This window comes from Arachis duranensis, chromosome 7 (assembly GCF_000817695.3).
Source record: "Arachis duranensis cultivar V14167 chromosome 7, aradu.V14167.gnm2.J7QH, whole genome shotgun sequence".
NCBI lineage: Eukaryota > Viridiplantae > Streptophyta > Magnoliopsida > Fabales > Fabaceae > Arachis > Arachis duranensis.
This window is the reverse complement of record NC_029778.3, coordinates 78,244,387-78,265,352: the sequence shown is the minus strand read 5'-3', so window position 1 is coordinate 78,265,352 and position 20,966 is coordinate 78,244,387. Positions and strand designations below refer to the sequence as shown.

Here is a 20,966-nt window from a genome sequence, read left to right as displayed (position 1 = left end):
TTGTGTTCAATCTCTACACTTCGCTGTTTGGTATGGAAAAGGAACATCAAAATAAACAATTAACTTGGTCCTCTCTAAAAAAAAGTTTTTACATATTAGGAATACTATGGTCCTAATATTCTGCTGACTACTAAAGCGAGTAATTGATGATAAATTTGTCGCTTTTTAATTTTATTATGGAGAAAGTAATGGTATAGGACATCAATATAGAGAAGCAGCATATTTTATAATGGTGTTAGAAAGCTACAAATCAAATGGTGCGAGTGTTTTCAGAAAAATCGGACGGTCCAATTTTCGTTTTATTAAAAAAAAATTTATACAACAGTCCGATTTGTTTCTTCCAAAATTCAAAATGTCTTCCCCATGATATTTTCTTTTCAAAACAACTCGTATGATCCGACTTGTTTATAACACAAATAAAAAAAAAACTGTCCCACATCTTGGTCTAGCACGACTATACCCCATAATACAACACATCACATACATGCCTCCAATAAAACAAAAAAAAAATGAGGCCTCTCTTATTTACTTGCGTTTATGAATAATATTTATATTAGATTTACATACCACTACTATAAAAAGAAAAATAATAAACTAAAGAAGAGAGAGTAATACAAAGACAACTAATCGCAATGTGGTTGTAAGTGGCAGAGCAGTGTTAGCAGCATCCGATAATTGCACATTATTATTCATAGTAGTTGGCATATGCTTCTCGTTGGTTAAAAGATGCTCCACGCTCTTATCCAAACCCGGACTCGAAATCTCACACAAACTAATACCAAAATCAAAGGTGGAATCCGCACAATCAGAATCACAACAAAGCCCCGAATTGTTATAAAGCCTTAGCTTCCTTTTCATCCTCCAAATAATTTCCTTCCCAAATGGGACTTTCCCACTTAGCCTATTATCATTGAGCCTCATTTCACTAAGGTTTCTTAAATCTTTGAAGCTTTTGGGGATTGACCCATTAAGCTGGTTCCCATCAAGATGAACCACACGAAGGTTCGTTAATCTGCCTAGTGATTCTGGCACCGGACCATGCAAATTCATATTTGACATTATTAATATCATTAATCCAACCGTGCCTTCAAACACCTCATTGGGTATAATTGCTGGGCCCATTGGGTTTCCTTTCAAGATCAAGGCCTGAAGAGAAATCAGGCTTCTAAGTGAAACAGGAAATGGGCCTTGAATTCTATTGTAGCTCAAATCTAAAAGCATTAGATCTTTTAGGCCCTTGATTTTTTCCGGAATTGGGCCAACAAGCCTGTTTCGACTTAAATCCAATTTGATAATAGAGTGGCAGTCTCCAATTGTAGAAGGGATTGGGCCCATTAGAAGGTTCTGGCTGAGGTCCAAAACATTCAGACGGGGAAGAACTAAGCCTGGTACCGGACCGGTTAGTTTGTTGCCGCTCAAATCTAACGACCTCAGACCGGAGATCCGGCCCAATGAAACCGGAATAGAACCGTTGAGATTGTTTCTGTGAAGATCGAGGACTCTCAAACGGGTGAGGTTGCCCAAGTCGTTAGGTATTGGGCCGATATGGCCGTTATCCCTGAGCACCAATGTTTGAAGAGATCGGCCCAATAGGCCCAAGAGGGAGGGAATGGGTTGGGGGTTGTAACTGAAACAACGGTAAAAGAAGAGGGTCCTGAGGTGAGGGAGGTTGGTGATGGAAGGGGAAATGGAAGAGTTGGTTGGGTCGCAGGTTGGGAAAGCGGTGTCGTCGGAGAGTGCGCCGAAGGAGAGGGAGACAACGTGGTAGACATTGTCCTTGTCGGGCATGCACTCAATGCCGTGCCAGCGGCCGCGGCACACGTCGGGGATGTCGGTGGCCCAGTGGTTTCCGGTGGCACGCATGATGTTGTAAACTGCCTCTTGTTCACGGGAATCGGTTCGGACAGCGTCTTGCTTCATGGAGAAGGCGGTTTGGGGGCCGTCTACTAGGGTTGATGGCACGGCAGAGTCAGACATGATGACTGTGTATGGCGTTGCATGTTGCAATAACAAGAACGTACACCATAGAAATAGAAGATGATGGAGCTTCATTGTGAAGTTTTTGGTTTGAAATTTGAATAATGATGGGGGTTGGGTTAATATAGCGGCTTGCATGCATTTAATGGATGGACCCATTTAGATTTAGTATTTGTTGTTGCTGCATGTGGGGATAGTCAGCTTATTTATGTATGCTCACGAGAATGGCCGGATTTTTATTTATTAATTCGGAATTGTGAGCTGAGGGGACCGGAACACGCATTTTTGCGCATTTATTTCTATCACGGGATTTACACCCGCCACTCTTTATCACTCATCTTTGGGCCACTCTCGCATGGGCTTTACTACTAATTTTCTTAACCATACTAAAGAAGGGAAACCCAAGATCAAAATACTCAAGGAGTCGATATGCATGATCAAAATACTTATCTCTGTGTGCCTCTACAGTATTCTCGAGGGATTAGTAATTGGCTTTTGGCCTGATGGATACCTAGTACAAACCAAAAAAAATATTTAAGAAAATATAAAGAGCCATCACAATTTAATATTTTTGATGAGAAATTAGTTATTAATATTTAAAATTTTAAATTAAAATATATTGTTAAATTTATTAAATTAAAAATTTTATTAAAAATAATAATAAAAAATAATAAATTCTCTTCTTTAAGAAATTAATATAGCCTTTTAATATAAATTCTGCAAATGGATAAACATACAAGCATATTTAATATTGAGTATGTATCCTGAAAAATGAAAGTAGAAATGGGGAATGGGGATGTTGCGCTAAGTGTCGCGGCACGGAGTGGTGTTTGGTGAGTCATCAGCTGCAGATAAAGACGCTTGTAAAGAGAAGAACGTGCATGCACAATATGGCAACACGTACTGTAAAACAGGGCATACATACCGAAAGGAAAAAGAAAATAAAAAAATATTGTGTACTATCCTCATTAATAAATCGATTTTGATGCTAGCTCTGTATTTTCCAGCAATTAGTTGCAGCGGGAATAAACACTTGTTAGTTTCATTGAGAGCAAGGAAAGATATTCAAGCTGAAAAGATGAAGCAGCAATCGAAGTCCGGTGGAGGGGGAGCCAGCATGCAACGCAGCGAAAGCATGAGACTACAGGAGAGGAAGGTGAAGGATCTGATGGTGGATAAGAAGAGGCTGGTGGAGGTGCCATACACGGCGTCCCTGGCTGACACCATGAACACGCTGGTGGCAAACAGGGTGTTGGCTGTGCCAGTGGCAGCTCCGCCGGGGCAGTGGATCGGCGCGGGGGGTTCCATGATCGTGGAGTCTGACAAGCAAACAGGAGTGGTGAGAAAGCACTACATCGGGATGGTGACGATGCTTGATATAGTGGCCCACATAGCCGGCGAGGACCACTTGGATTTTGGTGGCGGCGGCGTTGAGATGACAAACGATCTCCATGAAAGGATGTCTGTCTCTGTTTCTTCCATCATAGGCCACTCTTTTGAAGGGCTTAGCCTGTGGACTCTTAATCCCTACACCAGGTATGTAACAGCGAAAAACGAGAAGTGTTAGAGTCAGTAAATTTTGTGATTTTTAATTGTCAAATAGTTATTAACGATAATTTTAATCAAATTTAATAAAATTACTCTGGACTTTTTTTTTGAAAAATTATTAGATGATTTAATCTACAGTAATATTATTAGTATTATGTTATTGTAGCCTATTAGATTGCATGGAAGTGTTTAGCAAAGGAGTTCATCGTGCGATGGTGCCGGTGGACAGCCAGATGGAGAGTGGATGGTCACCAGGCGGTGGCGTTGAACTGGTGGAGTCTGCTTCCGGCTACCAAATGCTGACTCAGCTGGATGTTGTTAGGTTCTTGAGAGATCACACATCTGATGAGTTACAGGCCATTCTGGCGCGCTCTGTTCAAGACTTGGGTGCCGACACGGAACAGATCTATGCCATCACTGACCGCACTATTCTCTTGGATGCCATCAAGTGCTTAAAGTCTGCCATGTTGAACGCTGTACCTATTGTTCAATCCTCTGATGACGTCATCGCTGATGATCTCAGGCAGCTCATAAATGGGAGATTTAGGAAGCTTCTTGGGACATTCTCTGCAACTGATTTAAGGGGATGCTACATAAACACGCTCAAGTCATGGTTCGGGATAAGCGCACTTGAATTCACCCAACACATTTCGGCCAGTCCTTTGTTCGCGGCACCGGAATCACCCATCTCATGGAAGGAGCTTGTGACTTGTCATCTTGAATCTCCTTTGTCGGAGGTGATTGACAAGGCGGTTACCAAGCATGTGCATCGAGTGTGGGTGGTGGATCAGCAGTGTTTGCTCGTTGGTGTTGTGTCTCTCACCGATGTAATTAGAGTTATAAGGCTTGCTCTCATCTCACCTCCCTCTTCACACCAATGATATGCCACTAAATTTCAGTTCAACATAGGTGATAGCTCTCTAAGCATGCATGTGTTTCATTTCATCATCATCATGTGTAAATGGGAATAATGTTTATCTTTTTTTTTTCCCCTATCAAGTTTAAATCTCTACATTTCATTACTTTTTAGTTTTTATATTATTGAGCTAACCGCATAGACTATGTATTAGCTAGCTTGTCTGGCTCTGAATGAGACAGAAAATTCTGACAGATTCTCATGAGAACAAAAGGAAAAGAAGGAAGAAGAATAATAATTAACAGCAGAATTAAAAACTTGCAAACTACTAACAGTAGTTTAGCGTTGGGACACCAGCTTTGTTCAATATTTATTAATGAAAAGTATCTATATATAGAGTACAGTAACCACGAAAAACCCAATAATGATGACCTCGTAGTTTTGCCAGTATTTGAAAATGAACACAATATAATGGAAGAGTAGGATGGCTTCTAAGTTCTAGCTAGCCATGTGAAAACCACAAAGCTCCAATATACTAATCTAGAAAAAAACTAATTATTTAGTATTACTTAGGAACTCATTGTATTCATCCCAGCCTTATCATTCGGAATTTCGAAGTCATACGAGGAGAAGACGAGAGAAATAAAGGCATTGTTTTTTGCAAAGGACGGAATGGAATAATGGCACGGCCAGCCACGATTTTGAACTCCACAAATTTGTTTAATATGATCATATAATAATTTCTTATATATATTAACCACATTGCAGAATTGGTGTGGTCATCCAAAAGTGTTTTGAGTTTATCTTGAAAAGTGCTTTCTTTCAAATGCTTACGTCACTACAAAGCATGCTTCCTTTCTTTCTTTATTCTTTTGCTCTTTGCTATCCGTCCCATTATAGAACACTGAACACACACACTTGTTATTAATAAAATTAAACTTAAATGCATACCTACAGGATTTTCACCAATAAAAAGAAATGGTGGAAACTCCCATAATTAATTACCTCTTCACATAAAATAGTATTATGGAGCATTGGATAAATTGATATATTTGACTAAATATGTTTGATTAATCATTTAAAAATTTATAATGTCATATTAATATAAAGATGTTATCATGCGAGTATTCTCCAAAAGAAATATATTAGTCTGTCAGTAATAGTTATTATCATCATATTGTTATATATAATTAACACTTTTAGCAATATAATTAAACAGCTTGCTTACGTCAGTATACTACTCTGTACAAAGCATGCCTTTGAAGCAAGGTTTTTAATTTAATTATTTACAAATTTAAAAATGCATGCTTCCCCTTTTTTTTTGAATAAAGTAGACTAAAGTATACATTAACCCATGCTGTTGGGTTTGCATATTCACTGTACGGTTTAAAATGCGCATTTTAACGCTTATATATTATTGATGAATGTGTGTCAGGCCGAAAAAAATTAACGACTACATGCAAGTGTGAGAATAATACACACATGAAAGTGTGCAATGCCTCTACCTCCGAGTGGATGATGGTGATGACTTAATTACCGGAGACGAGTGTGAATTTTTCTTCTTAAAGTCTCCCCTTATCGCCTGATTTCATACCTCCTTTTTGTTTTCCTCTTTTCTGTGAATAAAATCATGCTCTAAAAAGCATGCATTTTCGAAGGAAGAAGCACTAGATAGCAAGAGGCCAATGAAATTTAATTAATACGTGTGGTCTTAAGTTTAGCGCTCAAAAGTGGATGCTAAGTTTTAAGTGAGGAGTCCATTTTGTTGTTTGTGCCATCTCCAATTGAAAATGATACCCATCGTCACGTTCTGCAGTTTGTTTCTTGGTTTAATTAAAATTGCACAAAGAGACAAATGAACAATCTCCTCGTATTTTGCCATACTCTAAAAGTCTAAACGTTTTCGTCACGGCCTGTTACTCAACTAACACTTGTCTTTTAAAAATAATCATGTTATAATAATATATGTGAAAAGAAGAATGATCATAAAAAATAAATATTTTAGGTTCATGCTTTCGTGCGTGCAGACTTTTTTTTTTTGTTTGCAAGAGCATGTTCATAGTTAATTATGATAAAATGAGATTACACTCTAATTTCCCCGAGAAAGTGAAAAGTTGACAGAAGACAGAGTAAAAAAATGGGGACTGAAAGAGAAGAGAAAGGTGAATAAGGGAATGCATTCAGTTGCCATAGCATATACCCAAATAGTTAGCTAAAAAGGAAGAAGTCAGGATATTTTAGAAAGAAAGATTTATATTAGCTACTTAGCTAGCATGCCTGCCTTTTTAAAACACATGTTTAGATTATTATTATTATTATTATTATTATTATTATTATTATTATTATTAAAATTTCTTAATAAATATATAATAAATATATTAAAAACTAAATTTTATATGTTTTATAAAAAATTTTGTAATTAATAACTTTATTTTGTGTCATAAAACTGAATATTTGTTAAACTCTGAACATATTAAGGTCAGATTTCACTTTTAGAAAAGAAATTTACATTATTAAAAAAGATTAATTAATCAAATCTTTTTTAATTTGTGGACTATGTTGGTTGACAAAATAACTGAGGTTATTACATACGTTGTATCAGAACAATATATATATATACCAGTAAAAAGGACTAAAGGGAAGCATAGCTTAATTAAGATGGTAAATTTTTCGCATAAAAGAAACCATTTTGCTATAACTCAAATGAAGTAGTATTTACATACGAAATGTTATTGTAAGAGAGTTGTATATCTCATGAATTAAACTACGTGGTTACTTTGCTATACAAATAGCATTTTGGAAAGGAAAAGTCTAGGAGGCAGTAACTTTTTGTCTTTTCTGATCAGCACTTAACCATCAAAACAAAAGTGAGTGATCTTCCATTGTTAAATGTAATCTCACACTATTAAAAATACTATTGATGGCCAATTGATGATTACAAAATACCAAAATTGCTGGCACCCTAATATTGCTCTTTTTGAAAAGTACATGAAGGAGAAAGTGTGAACAGTGGAAAAGGGGGCGAGGGGTGACTGACAAGTTACCGGGTGGAAGGAGTTGTCGGGGGCGGGGGTGAGGAAGGTGGAAAGGAGAGGCGCACGCGAAGTGACCGGGAACGGGAGGAAAAGGTGATGACCTGGCCTGGGGGTATGTAGTAGGTCTCTCTAGCATGGTCCGGTAGATACCCCACATTGATCTCGGTATTCCCCCTTCAATTTGCACGCCTTCCATTCATGCACAAGAGGAACCCTTCCCTTTCCTTTTGGAATATATAGCATGCTCCCCCGTGAATATTAGAGGCCAAAACAAAAGACAAGAAAAGGAAGTTGTAATTAATTAAGAGCGAGTCAAAACGGGTGTGCCAGTGTGGATGCTTGGTCTGGGTGCGGACCTCTTGTGGGCCCACATGAACCGCCTACTGGGCTTCCTCTTCCACCAGGGAGTGCTGGACGAGCACTTCTTGCAGCTTCACCACCTCCAGGACGAGTCCTCCCCAAGCTTCGTCTCCGAGGTGCTCAACATCTACTTCCACGAGTCTGAGAAGCTTCTCAACAATCTCAGATCATTGCTCATGGATAGGGACTTCTCCGACTACAACAAAATGAGAATCCATTTGAATCAATTCATGGGAAGCAGCTCCAGCATTGGCGCCAAGAGACTCACCACTGTCTGCCTTGCCTTTCGTGCTGCTACTCAACACAGTAACCGTCCTGGATGCCTTCGAGCCTTGGAGATGCTGGAACATGAATATTGCTATCTCAAGAACAAACTGCATGAACTATTCCAAGTAATTCAACTACTCTTCATTATTACATTATTCATTATTACATCATCGTCATCATAATATAATGTTTGTGCAGATAGAGCAGCAACGTGCTTTGGCAGCAGCAGCCAGATACCCACTGCAGAATAACCAATAAAAAAAAATCCATCTCCATCTGCATGGATTAATTGTTTTAATATATTCCTAATTAAACTAGCGGGGTCATCGCCATTTTGAATTCTAATATATTAATTAATGTAAATATATAGAAGCCAGCGCTCATGCATGCTCGCTTGCGCTCTTCTAATTAAGTCTCTATTTCATTCAATATAATCTTCTTTCCAAGAGAACTGCATGCCTGGGCATGGAACTCAGATTAACTATATACTCTTGTTAATATCTTCTTAATCACTTCCACAATTTTAAAGCTAAGCTTTATGTTTCCTAATTCCATTAACTAAAAGAGAAACGCACCTAGGAAAAAAGAATGAACTCGCTTGAAAATATTAGAATAGAAACAGTTATAAAGTTTGGCTCTGACTAAACCTTGCACAACAAGTCAGAAACATATATACATTGTTTATAAGGCTGCGAGGTTGTTTTTAAGAATGGGACAGGACAAGACACAAATAGATAGAGACATAAAATTTTGTATTCTTGTATTCTGTTTGGTGATAAACTAGAATAAATTATGAAAATTCAATTTATTCTTATTTTTTTCATTCAAAAAATTTGAGATGAAAAATATAACAATAAAAAATATAATTATAAAAAATTAATAAGAATAATAAAAAAAATAAAAAATAAGTTGTGTCTCTTGTTAGTGTCTCCGCTGTCACGATGGACACAAAATACACTAATTCAATGTTTTTGGACACATTGTCTCTGTCCATATCTTCTTTGTCAAATACAACTTTGTGTCTCAGTATTCTATCACCGTAAACAAACGCAGCCTAATTTTACGTATTTATGAAGAAAATAACGTATAAACAAGGAAAAAGGCTTTTTGGCACCCAACAATGACCCAATAGGAAGTAGAAGTAGGCCCATCTTTCACCAACTACTCCGCGTCTGGATTAAATCGCACATCTTATTTGGGTTCTGACTCTTTGGCACTTGCAGAGTTACCCCACCCAACCTTGCCAAAAACCATCATGGATGTATACCAAAAACAGAAAATCATTATCGATAAACCAACATTCAACACTTAATCAGGCCCTAAACAGTAATATCTATTGATGTGTCAAAACAACCTTCACAACTTAATGAAACATCTAGAATACTGAATACCACATAGCACTATTATTATCCTTTGAAGCGGACCAATGACATGTTCTCAATTAATTGAAATACAAAAGTTGGGTTATTCTGTCTTGCAAGGTAAGTTGGTGAAGAGATTGATCTCCGGAGCCAGCATGGGCGGTGAGGGTGGGTCAACATAAAAAAATAAATAAATAAATAATCAAAGTCCGTTATCTACTCTATCCACACCAATATTATTATTGACTAATTTATCCTCAACCCCAAGTAGGCAAGTACAAGTAAACTGTAACAATGCACTCAAGTCAAAGATTGAATTCATTATTATATTACTTAAACTAGAAGCTACTTTTCTTATCTCTCCTTATTATCATCAAACTTTTTTCAATTAGACGTATATTTGCAGATGGGATTCTCGTGCGTTATATAGTTGTTGGAGTTGAACGAAAGATCATGAGATAGTGACACATCTGGTCAATTTGTGAGGTATGGACTGTATGGTGGTAGGAAATTGATGACCTCTCCACATTTCGTGGTTTTTGACTTTTGCAAGTTTAATTTTTGTAGCCATACATATACAAGGAGCCATATTCCATGATGGTATATACTACTGTAGCCTCTATATATGTATGGAAGCATTTGAATTTGATTGGGACGGTACGGTACGGTGGGGTCTAAATATATGGGCAGAGTCTGGCATGCAATCATGCATACAATAATCATCTATTCCCCCTTCCACTCCATTCCAGTTGCTCTCACTCATAATTTGATGATTTGGTTTAGTTTTGGAAAGTATGCGTTATTATTAGACAAATTCTGGGATGGGAGAATGGAGCCAAAAGAAAAATAAATTGGGATATTTAATTTGTGGAGGAGATGGAGCAAGTGGCAGCGAAACCAAATCTGAACTCTGCCACACCCTGCAAACTTATATATTCCAAGTCATCCATCCATAACCACACATGTATTTCACTAGTCATGAATAAGCCAAGTCTTTGAAGGAAAGTGATTGGCTATAACGTGTAGAAACTTTCGGCACAGATTTGAAAATTTAAAAAATAAAGTACGAATAAATTATTATTTGTATCTGGATCAAACTTTTGACTTTTTGGATCTAGAATTTTAATACCATATCATAATACCACTCATTCTAAAAGCTTTAACTGATAGAAAAAAATAACACTAATGATTATATTTCTAATACTCCATAAACTTCCATTCCATTGTCACTCGTAATTTCTCTTATTACATGAATATATTTGTCCATTCATAGAGTCACATCAGGTTCCTAGATATTTTAATTTTAAATTGTTGGTGTAGAAAGTAGAAACTATATATGATACCCCACAGGCCAGGCGAGACACACACTGACACCGCCATCTAATACACTCTGAATCTGTTCCTCCTCCCTTTACTTTCTTCCACATTATCAGTATAATAGCAAGCTATCTAATTGCTCTCATCTCTCCAACTAACAATAATGAGCGACGTCGTCTTGAAGGAAGACACAGACACGGAGACGGAGACGCAGCTGACGGTGCTGAAGACGTCTCTGTTCTTCGCGGGAGATGGCTTCACCGTCTACGATTGCAAGGGTCAACTAGTCTTCCGCGTTGACTCTTACGGACCCGACGCCCGCGACAGAGACGAGCTCGTTCTTATGGATGCAAACGGCCGTTGTCTCCTCACAGTTCGCCGCAAGAGGCCCAGTCTGCATCAACGGTGGGAAGGATTCAAAGGGGAGAGAAGGGAGGGGGACAAGCCCATCTTCAGCGTGAAGAGATCATCCATCATCGGACGCTCAAGCGTCACGGTGGAGGTCTACGATAACCCAGGTGAGGATTACCACATCGAGGGATGCTTCTCCCACCGCTCCTGCACCGTCTTCAACGCTTCCAAGGAACCAGTTGCCGAGATCAGACGCAAGGTGGACCCCACCACAAGCGTTATGCTTGGCAAGGAAGTCTTCTCCCTCTGCGTCAAACCTCCTTTTGATTCCGCTTTCGCCATGGCCTTTGTTCTCGTTCTCGATCAGATCAACGGCGACGATCAAGACCTTCTTAACACTGCTCCCGCCGACCACCCTGCTGTGCACCCTCTCCCTCAACACCACCATTAATTAATCGGTTCCGCTACGTTACCAACAGCATATCTGCAACTTCTGCTAACTTTTATTTATAATTGTGTTTTATGAAAGTATGTTCATGGATGGGTCTAATAAAAATGTCTTTTTTATAACTGTGTTTAATAGAAGTGTCTTTATAGATATATTTTCTAGATGTGTCTCTTTATATATGTATTTAAAATATATTAATTATTAGACACATCTATGAAACACAAATATAAATAAGAGTTGTCAGAAGTTGGCAGATAATATGTTGGTAATTTTCCTTAATTAATTGCTCCATCTTTCTTTATTGATTACTTAACCAGACATTAATCGTCCTTTAATTTGGGTGTCACCCTCCAAGGGAACCTCTGCCCCGTCTTTTATGCTCCATCCCCTGCATTCTAAGATTAATAATAATAACGTCTCTCTTTTATGTGCTTCTGTAAATTTTATATTATTATCATTCATAATATATAAATATCAGCGATGAGTTGCAACGTACCTTTTGTTTATTTGTGGTTAATTAATTCAAGTCTCAGATTTGCGTTGCTAGCTGAAGAATTCAATTTGTTCACAATATTCGACGTATTCTATGGTCTTCTGGATACGTCATGGCTATGTAGCTATGGTGTCATTGCTACTTCGCTTTCAAAATGTTGATGTTTCTGAAAAAAACAGAAGAGTAAAATCAACATGTATAATCTTGAGAAACCATGTTGATGATGCACATTTCATGTTTTAATATTTTAATTAAGACCATCGTTATTGAACCTTTTCCATTCATATATACTAATCATAATTACTAACCTTGTACTTTCCTCTAGATTTTTGGTGTTGATATAAGGTCATTGGTAACAAAATAAATTCGTACTTGTGTAACAAGATAAGCTAAGATCACAGCTAGTTCCTAGTCTTTAGTCTTTCACTATTTGCAACGGAACACTATTGACTATATACACATTCAAATATTCAAAACGGTGTCGACCTCACATCTGGAGCTTCAAATATTCTCTTGATGAGTTGTACTTCCGTCTCTCGTATTGCCATTTTTATGATCCACAGATTCCATGAATAAATTCTGCAGAGACTATATGATTGCGTCCCACACCGTTTTGACCTCAAACAATCAATAAGGAATAGCTTGGTCATACTAATATATGTGGCCAAGAGTAAGGAATAACAGCCAATATAAAGATACTAGCTAGGACAACACCGGGAAGCAAAAAAAAAAAAGCAACAAAAGAAAAAGTGGAAAATTAAAAAAAGATGTGGAAAAGCTTTTTCACATGCATCAACCCACTTTTTTATTTTTAATATTGGATTAACAATAGTGTTTTTCTAAATTGTTATCAACGGTGGTATTTTTTTAAAATGTGGGATGATTTAATGTATGGAGTACAAATCGGATCGTCCGATTTTTAATAGGTACAGAAATCGGACTGTCCGATTTTTAGGTACACAAATCGGACCGTCCGATTTATGTACTCGGACCGTCCGATTTGTGTTAAAAAAATTTAAAAAATTTGGAGTACACAAATCGGACCGTCCGATTTGTGAGAGGTACACAAATCAGACCGTCTGATTTGTGTTTAAAAAAATTAAAAAATTTGAGGTACAGAAATCGGACCCTCCGATTTGTGTACTTCCACAGATTTAAAAAATACCAAAAATTACAATGTTAAAATATATCACCACTTTTACTTCCATAACAAAAAAATTAGTCGCATCAACCGTTGTTGCCGGCTCAATCAACTTAACTCGAATAATGAGAAAGGGTATTAGAATTTATTATTTTTAGTTATTAATTAGTTATTAATATTTAAAAATGTGAGTTTAAATATGTTATTGAATTATTAAACTAAAGAAATTGAGTTATGACTAAAAATAATGACAAATAAACAATAAAATTTTAATAATTTTCTGACATCTTTTTAAATAAAATAACGTGGGATCAAATTATAGCGACAAAATAGAAAAAAAAATGATAATATCTTCTGGAGTTCTGACAGCATGAACTAAATTACGACGGAATCGGATTCCACATTGCAAATCCTCATAAGCTGGGTGGACACTAAAAAATATTTAGCAATGTCTACAAATTAAAGCTCGGTTTTTAATTGTCGTATTTTACCTTTCTATCGTGTCTAAATCATTGTCGTCGGTCACATAGATTATAATATAGCGATTAGGTTGAGCATTAGTTGGCAAATCTATCTTCATTTTGATTTTGACAGTTACCCGAATTCAACATCATATATATTGAATTTTTAATACTTACTCGTCATCATATTCATAAATGTTTCATATTCATGCAACAAAATTAGTTAAAGTTTATTCATAAAAAAAATAAAAAATTAAAGCTTATCAGCACTTTATCTATGTTAAAGAGTTTAGTTGAACCTTTCACTTTTGTCGTGTGCATATAATTTATTTATTTGAATGGTCATATAAAATTGATTTCGATTTGGCTTATTTTAGCACTACCTAGCTACAAAGTAGAAGCACTAGACAGAAATCCTAAAGAAGATTAATTGGGGATAATAACGAAGACCAACTTAAGGTTTATATATTAAGGGTAGTTAATATAACTAGAACGAGACCCACGCAGAAAGATAAAGATAGATTATTTATACTATATAGTATATTTTAATAAATATTATATTAAAAATATTTTAAAAAACATATTATAAATAGATTTTAAATTTATTTATTTTTAAAAAAGACATAAACAATTTATATTAGAATTATACAAAACTGCATTTTTTTTAATTTACATTAATTGTTATAATTTGTCTTTTTTTGTGTTTTTTTTTGTTTGTAAATAATTTAAAAAATGAATGAATGAGACTGAAAAACATATAAAAATGTTATATTAATTTTAAGAAATTTTTTACAATTAGTATGAGAGATTAAGAAATAAAGAGTAGTAAGAGTCTTAATATATATAAGTTGCAAAATTTGAATATAACTGAAATTTTTTTTATAGTTATTATTATTATGACACTTTTAATGTATGGTTATTGCATTTAATTAGTACTTGATGTTTCAATTGAATAACAATAGATAAGAGTTTTTGTTTTAATTTTTTTAAAACATTTTACTAAATAGTGATTGGTTGATTTTTATTTTTTGCTAAATCATTAGAATTGCTGATGTGGCATTATTAGCAAAGAAACTCATGTCTTGTTTGTAGGACAAGAATTTTAATAATGTGAACACTTATTTATTAAAAAAATAACTTGATTTCGAAAAATGAACGAGTTCTAGATTCTGAGTATGTAACACTACCACTCCATCATATAGTGACAATATACAAATCCTGGATGGAAGAAGTTGCTCTGTTTTTACATATATATTCTGACATACATGTTGCACAAAACATGCTTTACACCGCTGAAACGTTGACAAAAACAACAAGTCAACAGCAATATATAGACAAGATTCAATGCCTAATCATCAAGCATATGACACATTTGTTGAGTGTTAATATAAGAAGAATACAAGGTTAAGTAGTCAGCTACAGATTTCTTCTTGTGATGAAAACTGTTAGAGGATCCAAAGAATCGCCAAATTTGCATGTCAATCACAATGCTAGAAGAAGAAGAATAGCAGCACAAGTTGTGAAAACCATTACGAAGGAAGATCCACTACCCTGCATGAGATCATAGTTAGTTAGAAACATGGAAATGGAATAAAGATTACAAGGAAAGCATGATGATGAAGATCCATATATATATATACCTTATGTAAAGAAGTTGCAGAAGAAGGTTTGAGTCCAGTAAAGCCAATATCATATGCAATGCTTCCATCAGGCTTAAACAAGCCAAAGTTTCTCTCAGAGGTTGGGCCAGGCTTCAAATTCTCGTTGAACAAAGCAAATATATAAGCCCTCACCACCATCTTTGGCCTATAAGGAGTCCCCTTTTTCTTGAGCAGGCGCTTCCTCAAATTCTTGTTGTAAGTCCTGGCATTCTTCAGGGTTGCACCAGCCTCGTTCTCGTCGCCACGAGAAGCCCAGCCGGTCTCAGAAACAATGACCTCCATCTTGGTATAGCCAACCTTCTCCAAAGCAGCATAAGCCGCATCAACTTGAGCATCAAACATGTTATCATAGTGCAGCTTTGTCTTAGCATCATAAATTCCGGGGCTCTTTTGGAATAGAGCATAGTTGATATCAATATGCTGAGGATCATTCTTGTAGGCCAAGAAAGGGTATGCATTTATGAAGAATGGGGAACCAATCTGCGAGAAGAATTGCAAGAGAGGCCTCATATATGGCATCACATCATCCTTGAAAGTGCAAGAAGATGGAGGGTATGAATTGGCAAACACTGCTTCTGAGTGTGGACTTGAAACTTGAATGTCTTTGGCTAAACCAAGCTTTTGAAGGGAACTATACACATTTCTAGCTGCTGGAAGCAGAGCTTCCCAGAGCTCAATATCTGTGCCTCCAAGGATTTCATTTCCAACCGCTATTCCACGGATTTTAGTCCCCGGAATGAATGGCTCTACATTTTCTTTGATCCAGCTCATGGCGCGATCCTCGGCCACGCTCATGTCTTTAAGGAACTCATTGGGAAGTCCAACCACGATTTCAATTCCGGAACCTTTGAATGCAGTGAGGACTTGATGATCAGAATCATATATCCTTATGTTCTTGATCTTGGCAGCTTTGAGAAGCGTCACTACACTCTCTGGGGGAGGCAGATTGTCTGCTATCCTACCGTAGTTCACTCCGTATGTTCCTGTAAATGCTTTATCCGCTAATGCTGCATCAAAATGAATTAACACACTGTCAAAACTTGCTAAGAAATTCAACATAACAATGCATGTTTTGGAAAGAGATATACATTACCATGGGAAAATAATGCACATGACAAGAGAAGCAGCCAGAGAAAGAATGGTGAAGAGAAGTTGGTGATCATATTTAGAAGGATGAAGGGATTCCAATTGTAGAAAAAACATGTAGGTGGATCCTTGTATTATATAATAACTGAATAAGGGAAACGAGGAATAGGGAAAAACCACAAAACTCCTGGGGGATGATTCAAAACTTTTCCCGCAGGCATTGCCATAAACACGAGATTCTTGGCCTTAAACCAAAGATGATTGGGGGCAGAGAGGTTGTTTTCCCCAGATAAGAATAGATTCTTCCTTTTCCTCATTCTTAAAGTAATCTTTTGCACTTCATGTTTTATGGTTTCCACTTGCTCTATGTATGTCATTGTCTCTATGGAGTTACGTGAAATATGTTATTGGTAATACCTTACGTGTCATCATAGGTAAGTGTGTTCAGAAACCTTGAGTCACAGTCACATCACCAGCGAATGAAAAATGCTCCCCACTTTTTGGCCCCCAAAGGCAGCTCCATTTACCTTTTACTTGTAATTTTTAACAAGATAAAACGAATAAATTTGTTAAATTCGCAAGGAATCTTGCCTAAGGTTTTGTAGTGAAAAATTCACGTGGCTTGAGGAAGGATTTGAGTAAAAGGGTACAATAATATTGACTTTAATCCTACAAGAATTTCAGAAATACGGGGAAATGTAGAATTTAACTGACTACTAACACGATTTCGAGACAAGAGTCTACAATAATCTACATACTACTAAAACGAAGTAGAGACTAGAGTAGAGACTAGAGTCTACAATAATCTACATGGATGGACTAGGGAAAATAATAAGTCCTAATCTAAGATTAAAGATAGTTCTCCTAAATAGCTACCACCAAATCATATATAGAATACTACAGTCATCCATTGAGGTCACAAAATAACTAAACAACTTCGACAGTATCACAGAAGTCACGGTCGCCTAAGGCAAAATAATACACAACATTTCAGCAGCTAACATGAATGGTTGCTTCACTGTGCACAGTTCCAAATAACATTTCCATTGTCAACTAGCTCACCCTCCTTCTTCAGTTGCTCCTCGGCTTGAACGGGGTTACTTCTTTCATCAGTTACCACGATATCTTGCTTTGCATTATTGATCTCTTCAGCAGATGCAGGTGTCACAGCAATCGGATCCTCCTCTTTCTCGGCACTGCCATTTGCATCAAGAATCACAGCATCTGATTTATCCTGCTTATTCTCAGTTGCACCATTTTCTTGGGATGCTTCAGTAACCATTTCTTGGTTTTGACCTTCTTCAACTGGAGGCTTGTCAGCAGTTACATTTCCACCTTCCGCATGACTATTCCCAATCTTCTCTGCATCATTCTCATTGTTCAGACCAGTCTCTTCCTTATCTACCTCTGCATCCTTGGTTTGTTCATTTTTTTCATTCTCATCTCCATTCTCAAGTTGCTTTTCTCCTTTAGCTTCTGGATCCTGGGGTTCTTCAGTAGTTACCTTCCCCTTGCCTTCCTCTGAAGCAGGTTCAGTTTCTTTGTTCTCCTTCTTTGATCCTGAAGATTTTCTAGATCTTTTCTTTGCAGGCTCGCTGTCTGTAGGTGGACTTGATTTCACCTTTTCACTAATCCTAGCTGATCGTCGGGGGGTCTCACCAGTTCCCCAGTCAAACTCAGAGATTGCAGGGTTGCCTGGATGTGCCTTAAGGTATTGTTCCAATTGTTTTCTAGAACTGATCTCCTCCCCAGTTGGTGCAATGAATACAATTTCGCTTTTTCTTGGTGAGCCCACTTTCTTAGGGAAGTACTGTCCAATGGAAAAAAAAATGGATTAGAGCAGTTTCCAAGCAGCATACAAGCAATCCACTGAGATTTGTTGTACAGCTCAGCAATGTAAGGTGGGTCATAGAGAAAGGAAATGGTGGCTACATGATAATAAAGTCGCATGAGAGAGAGAGAGAGAGAGAGAGAGAGAGAGAGAGTAAAACAAAGACCCACATCATCAATAAACCATTAAGCATTTTGGAACAGAACTGTGAAAACTCCCTAGTGAAATTATATTGGTTTGCATATCATGCCAATCCATTAGCTCATTTCTATTACAAATAGTCTGCAACTTCGACAGAGGTAGAACAGCAAATGGCAAATCAAATCCATAGCTCAAATTCGTCCGTTGCAGCTATTCCAAATTTCACCCTATACAGTGACTATAAACTCAACAAGGCAAACAAAAAGCAAAAGAATGCAACAACTCAAGACAAGATAGACAAAGGAAGGTAGTCCTGTTTGGAATATATATAATAGATATTACAACCATAAATATTAACTGTATATAGTTCATTTGGTACATCCATAAATACATTCATAACTTGCACAGAATTTAATGTTAGGTGTGTTATGGGTTTGGTTTTGGACGATTTTAGAGGTGAGGGCAACAATAATGTTAGGGAGACAATAAAAATTCAGCCAAAACAGCCCAAACTTGCCTTATTTATATTTTTTGTCTTCCTAGCATTATCAAGAGAGAAAGTCTTTAGAGGGTTAAATCCTATTCACAAGTTTTATTATTAGAAAGTGCGAGGGTTTTGAAGGTTTTTGTTAATCTTTCAAACCCCTCATTTTCAAGTTCCCTCAAATTGGGAGTTTTATGAAATTTAAATTTAAATTACCTTTTTATTTTTATTCCTAATAAACTATTGTATTACAAGTTATTAGCATTTACTTTTTCTATTCCTAATAGTATAGTAAAACAAAAAAATTGCAAAAATAGATAATAAGACCTCCAAAGCCCTCTCTCTTTCTTATTTCAAACTCAGAGAACACTGAACAAGATTATCTTAGGCCCTTCCTTCCCTTCTCTCCCCCTCCAAAACCTTCCCTTTCCTTTCCCTCCCTCCCAACTTGCGAACACACCTATATACTAAAGTCTAACAAATTTTCTTTCATTCCTTGAATATTTCCAACCATAAAAAAACTGCAGAGTAAGCCAGAGTTTCCTACTAGTGAACTCCATTTCTACTACAATGAACAAAATTCTCCCCCTCTTTTCACAGTCAAGCACCAATGAAGAACAACCATTTATTGCAGAAATTCTTTCCGTATAAACATAACCTTCAGTTTTTAGCAGGTTATATCAAGTTGTAAATCACCTAGATTCAAAGTCCTATGAAAAAATGTTAGCAGATAGTAAACAAAGAGAAGCTATAATTCATTAAATTGTATCCTCCCTAATACTGATACGCATTCCACATGCACGAACGATAAACCAAAGCCTGAAAGATTCCACAATAGTCGGTTGAAAAAACTGATAATCATAACATACTAAAGATTTGGTGTGAAATATTGCACCATTGCAACACGCTATGCAGAGTAAGACCTAACAAGCTTGTATGAAGAGGATAAATTTGAAATAATTTTGCAGAAACAGAGTCCAAAAACTGCATTTAGTGGGCTGAAAAACCTAATGAAGCAAGACAATCATAAAAGGAAGTGGGAAAATGGGAAACTGAAACCATACAAAAACCCTAGAAAGGAATTGAGCAGTAATGAAAGCAGAAGAAGAAAATTGGTATAGTAACAGAAATTCAGTAGGAGACATAAACAAGGGTAAGGTATCCTGTAAATTTAATTGTACAAGTAATTAACATATAACACAAGATAAGATACCGTAGATAATAGAAGATAAGAAATAAGATAAGGAGAAGAAAGAAACCATCTTGTTCCAAGAAGGGGGAGCTGGAAGCTCAACGGAGACAACCTCCTCCTGCAACTCCTTGGAAGCGTTGTTGGTGTCCATGAGTATGTTGTTGAAAAGGAGTTCCACCGACTCGGAAGGGGGAAAGAAAACCGTTGGTGCTGTGTTGTTTCTCTTTTGTCTCAAGTCTCTCAAACTCGACCCTCCAGAGAGAATTTAAGTTGGGGGGGAAGTGGGATGTGATAAACTCACCTACCCACGACCCACCCTCAAGCTGCCACTTGTCCGTTAAACCCACACGACTCACACAACTTATCACCACTTCCATTTTAAAATCCAAATCTGAAATATCTTATCTTATTTTATTGATACAACAACAAGTACGTCTATGGGAAGCATTTTATCCAGTTAAAATAGGCACGTGCGACATGGAGATGCATCCGCGATCCGCCAATGGTGGCCTTCCTACTCCTAGTAACCACTATAGTAATTTGTTAGGTTAGTGGTGCTAATACCGAGGCCTGATTAGTGATTAGTGTGAATTAAGGTAAATGGAATCCAAGTCCATGGGAATACGGTAGAGACGCTCCATCCATGGACCATGGGGATGGGAAAGGACTCTTTGGGGTTGAGTGAGACTTCAGACACAGAGCGCCACCTGTCGCTCACAGGTATAAAGTTACTGGATAACGTTCCGTTTATAATTAACTGGATTTAAATCTGTGTTTCGGGTCCGATCCATGACCCTCACCGCTACCCAACGCTCCCCCTATTTCTTCTCACTTTCAACTGTACTATTGTATACTAATCGGTTTGGAAATTAATTTTTATTTCCTTTTTTTCTTTTTTATAATATAAAATATAAATTTATTTTTTTTTATTTGTTATCAATTGTTTTCATTTTAAC

The 20,966-nt window shown here is 36.8% G+C and overlaps 6 protein-coding genes across 7 annotated transcripts; 3 read left to right on the top strand and 3 right to left on the bottom strand.

The window, feature by feature from the left end:
- Positions 1 to 529: 529 nt before the first annotated feature.
- On the bottom strand, positions 530 to 2,052 carry LOC107459538 (protein TOO MANY MOUTHS). The gene has a single exon (XM_016077764.3). The coding sequence runs from the start codon at positions 2,050 to 2,052 to the stop codon at positions 595 to 597; it is 1,458 nt and encodes a 485-aa protein (XP_015933250.3). The 3' UTR covers positions 530 to 594.
- Positions 2,053 to 2,931: 879 nt separating this feature from the next.
- On the top strand, positions 2,932 to 4,547 carry LOC107459652 (SNF1-related protein kinase regulatory subunit gamma-like PV42a). The gene is made up of 2 exons (XM_016077877.3): positions 2,932 to 3,513; positions 3,692 to 4,547. Exons 1-2 carry the CDS (start codon positions 2,963 to 2,965, stop codon positions 4,404 to 4,406), a joined length of 1,266 nt encoding a protein of 421 aa, XP_015933363.1. The 5' UTR covers positions 2,932 to 2,962; the 3' UTR covers positions 4,407 to 4,547.
- A 3,164-nt stretch (positions 4,548 to 7,711) lies between these two features.
- Positions 7,712 to 8,435, top strand: LOC107459561 (pseudo histidine-containing phosphotransfer protein 6). The gene is made up of 2 exons (XM_016077788.3): positions 7,712 to 8,168; positions 8,242 to 8,435. Exons 1-2 carry the CDS (start codon positions 7,752 to 7,754, stop codon positions 8,299 to 8,301), a joined length of 477 nt encoding a protein of 158 aa, XP_015933274.1. The 5' UTR covers positions 7,712 to 7,751; the 3' UTR covers positions 8,302 to 8,435.
- Positions 8,436 to 10,756: 2,321 nt separating this feature from the next.
- LOC107459557 (protein LURP-one-related 12) lies at positions 10,757 to 12,015 on the top strand. Its single transcript, XM_052251794.1, has one exon. It carries the CDS (start codon positions 10,885 to 10,887, stop codon positions 11,521 to 11,523), a length of 639 nt encoding a protein of 212 aa, XP_052107754.1. The 5' UTR covers positions 10,757 to 10,884; the 3' UTR covers positions 11,524 to 12,015.
- Positions 12,016 to 14,800: 2,785 nt separating this feature from the next.
- LOC107459554 (glucan endo-1,3-beta-glucosidase 14) lies at positions 14,801 to 16,479 on the bottom strand. Of its 2 annotated transcripts, XR_002366103.2 has the most exons (4): positions 16,370 to 16,479; positions 15,256 to 16,283; positions 15,016 to 15,166; positions 14,801 to 14,907 (listed from the first exon to the last, which is right to left on the bottom strand). XR_002366103.2 is itself a non-coding variant. In XM_016077779.3 (3 exons), the coding sequence occupies exons 1-3, from the start codon at positions 16,437 to 16,439 to the stop codon at positions 15,098 to 15,100; spliced, it is 1,167 nt and encodes a 388-aa protein (XP_015933265.1). In that variant the 5' UTR covers positions 16,440 to 16,479; the 3' UTR covers positions 14,803 to 15,097. The 2 variants fall into 2 exon arrangements, 1 of the variants encoding a protein (XP_015933265.1); XM_016077779.3 differs by having other exon boundaries at positions 14,803 to 15,166.
- Positions 16,480 to 17,040: 561 nt separating this feature from the next.
- LOC107459556 (methyl-CpG-binding domain-containing protein 11) lies at positions 17,041 to 20,307 on the bottom strand. The gene is made up of 2 exons (XM_016077781.3): positions 20,078 to 20,307; positions 17,041 to 18,172 (listed from the first exon to the last, which is right to left on the bottom strand). The coding sequence occupies exons 1-2, from the start codon at positions 20,159 to 20,161 to the stop codon at positions 17,378 to 17,380; spliced, it is 879 nt and encodes a 292-aa protein (XP_015933267.1). The 5' UTR covers positions 20,162 to 20,307; the 3' UTR covers positions 17,041 to 17,377.
- Positions 20,308 to 20,966: the final 659 nt, after the last annotated feature.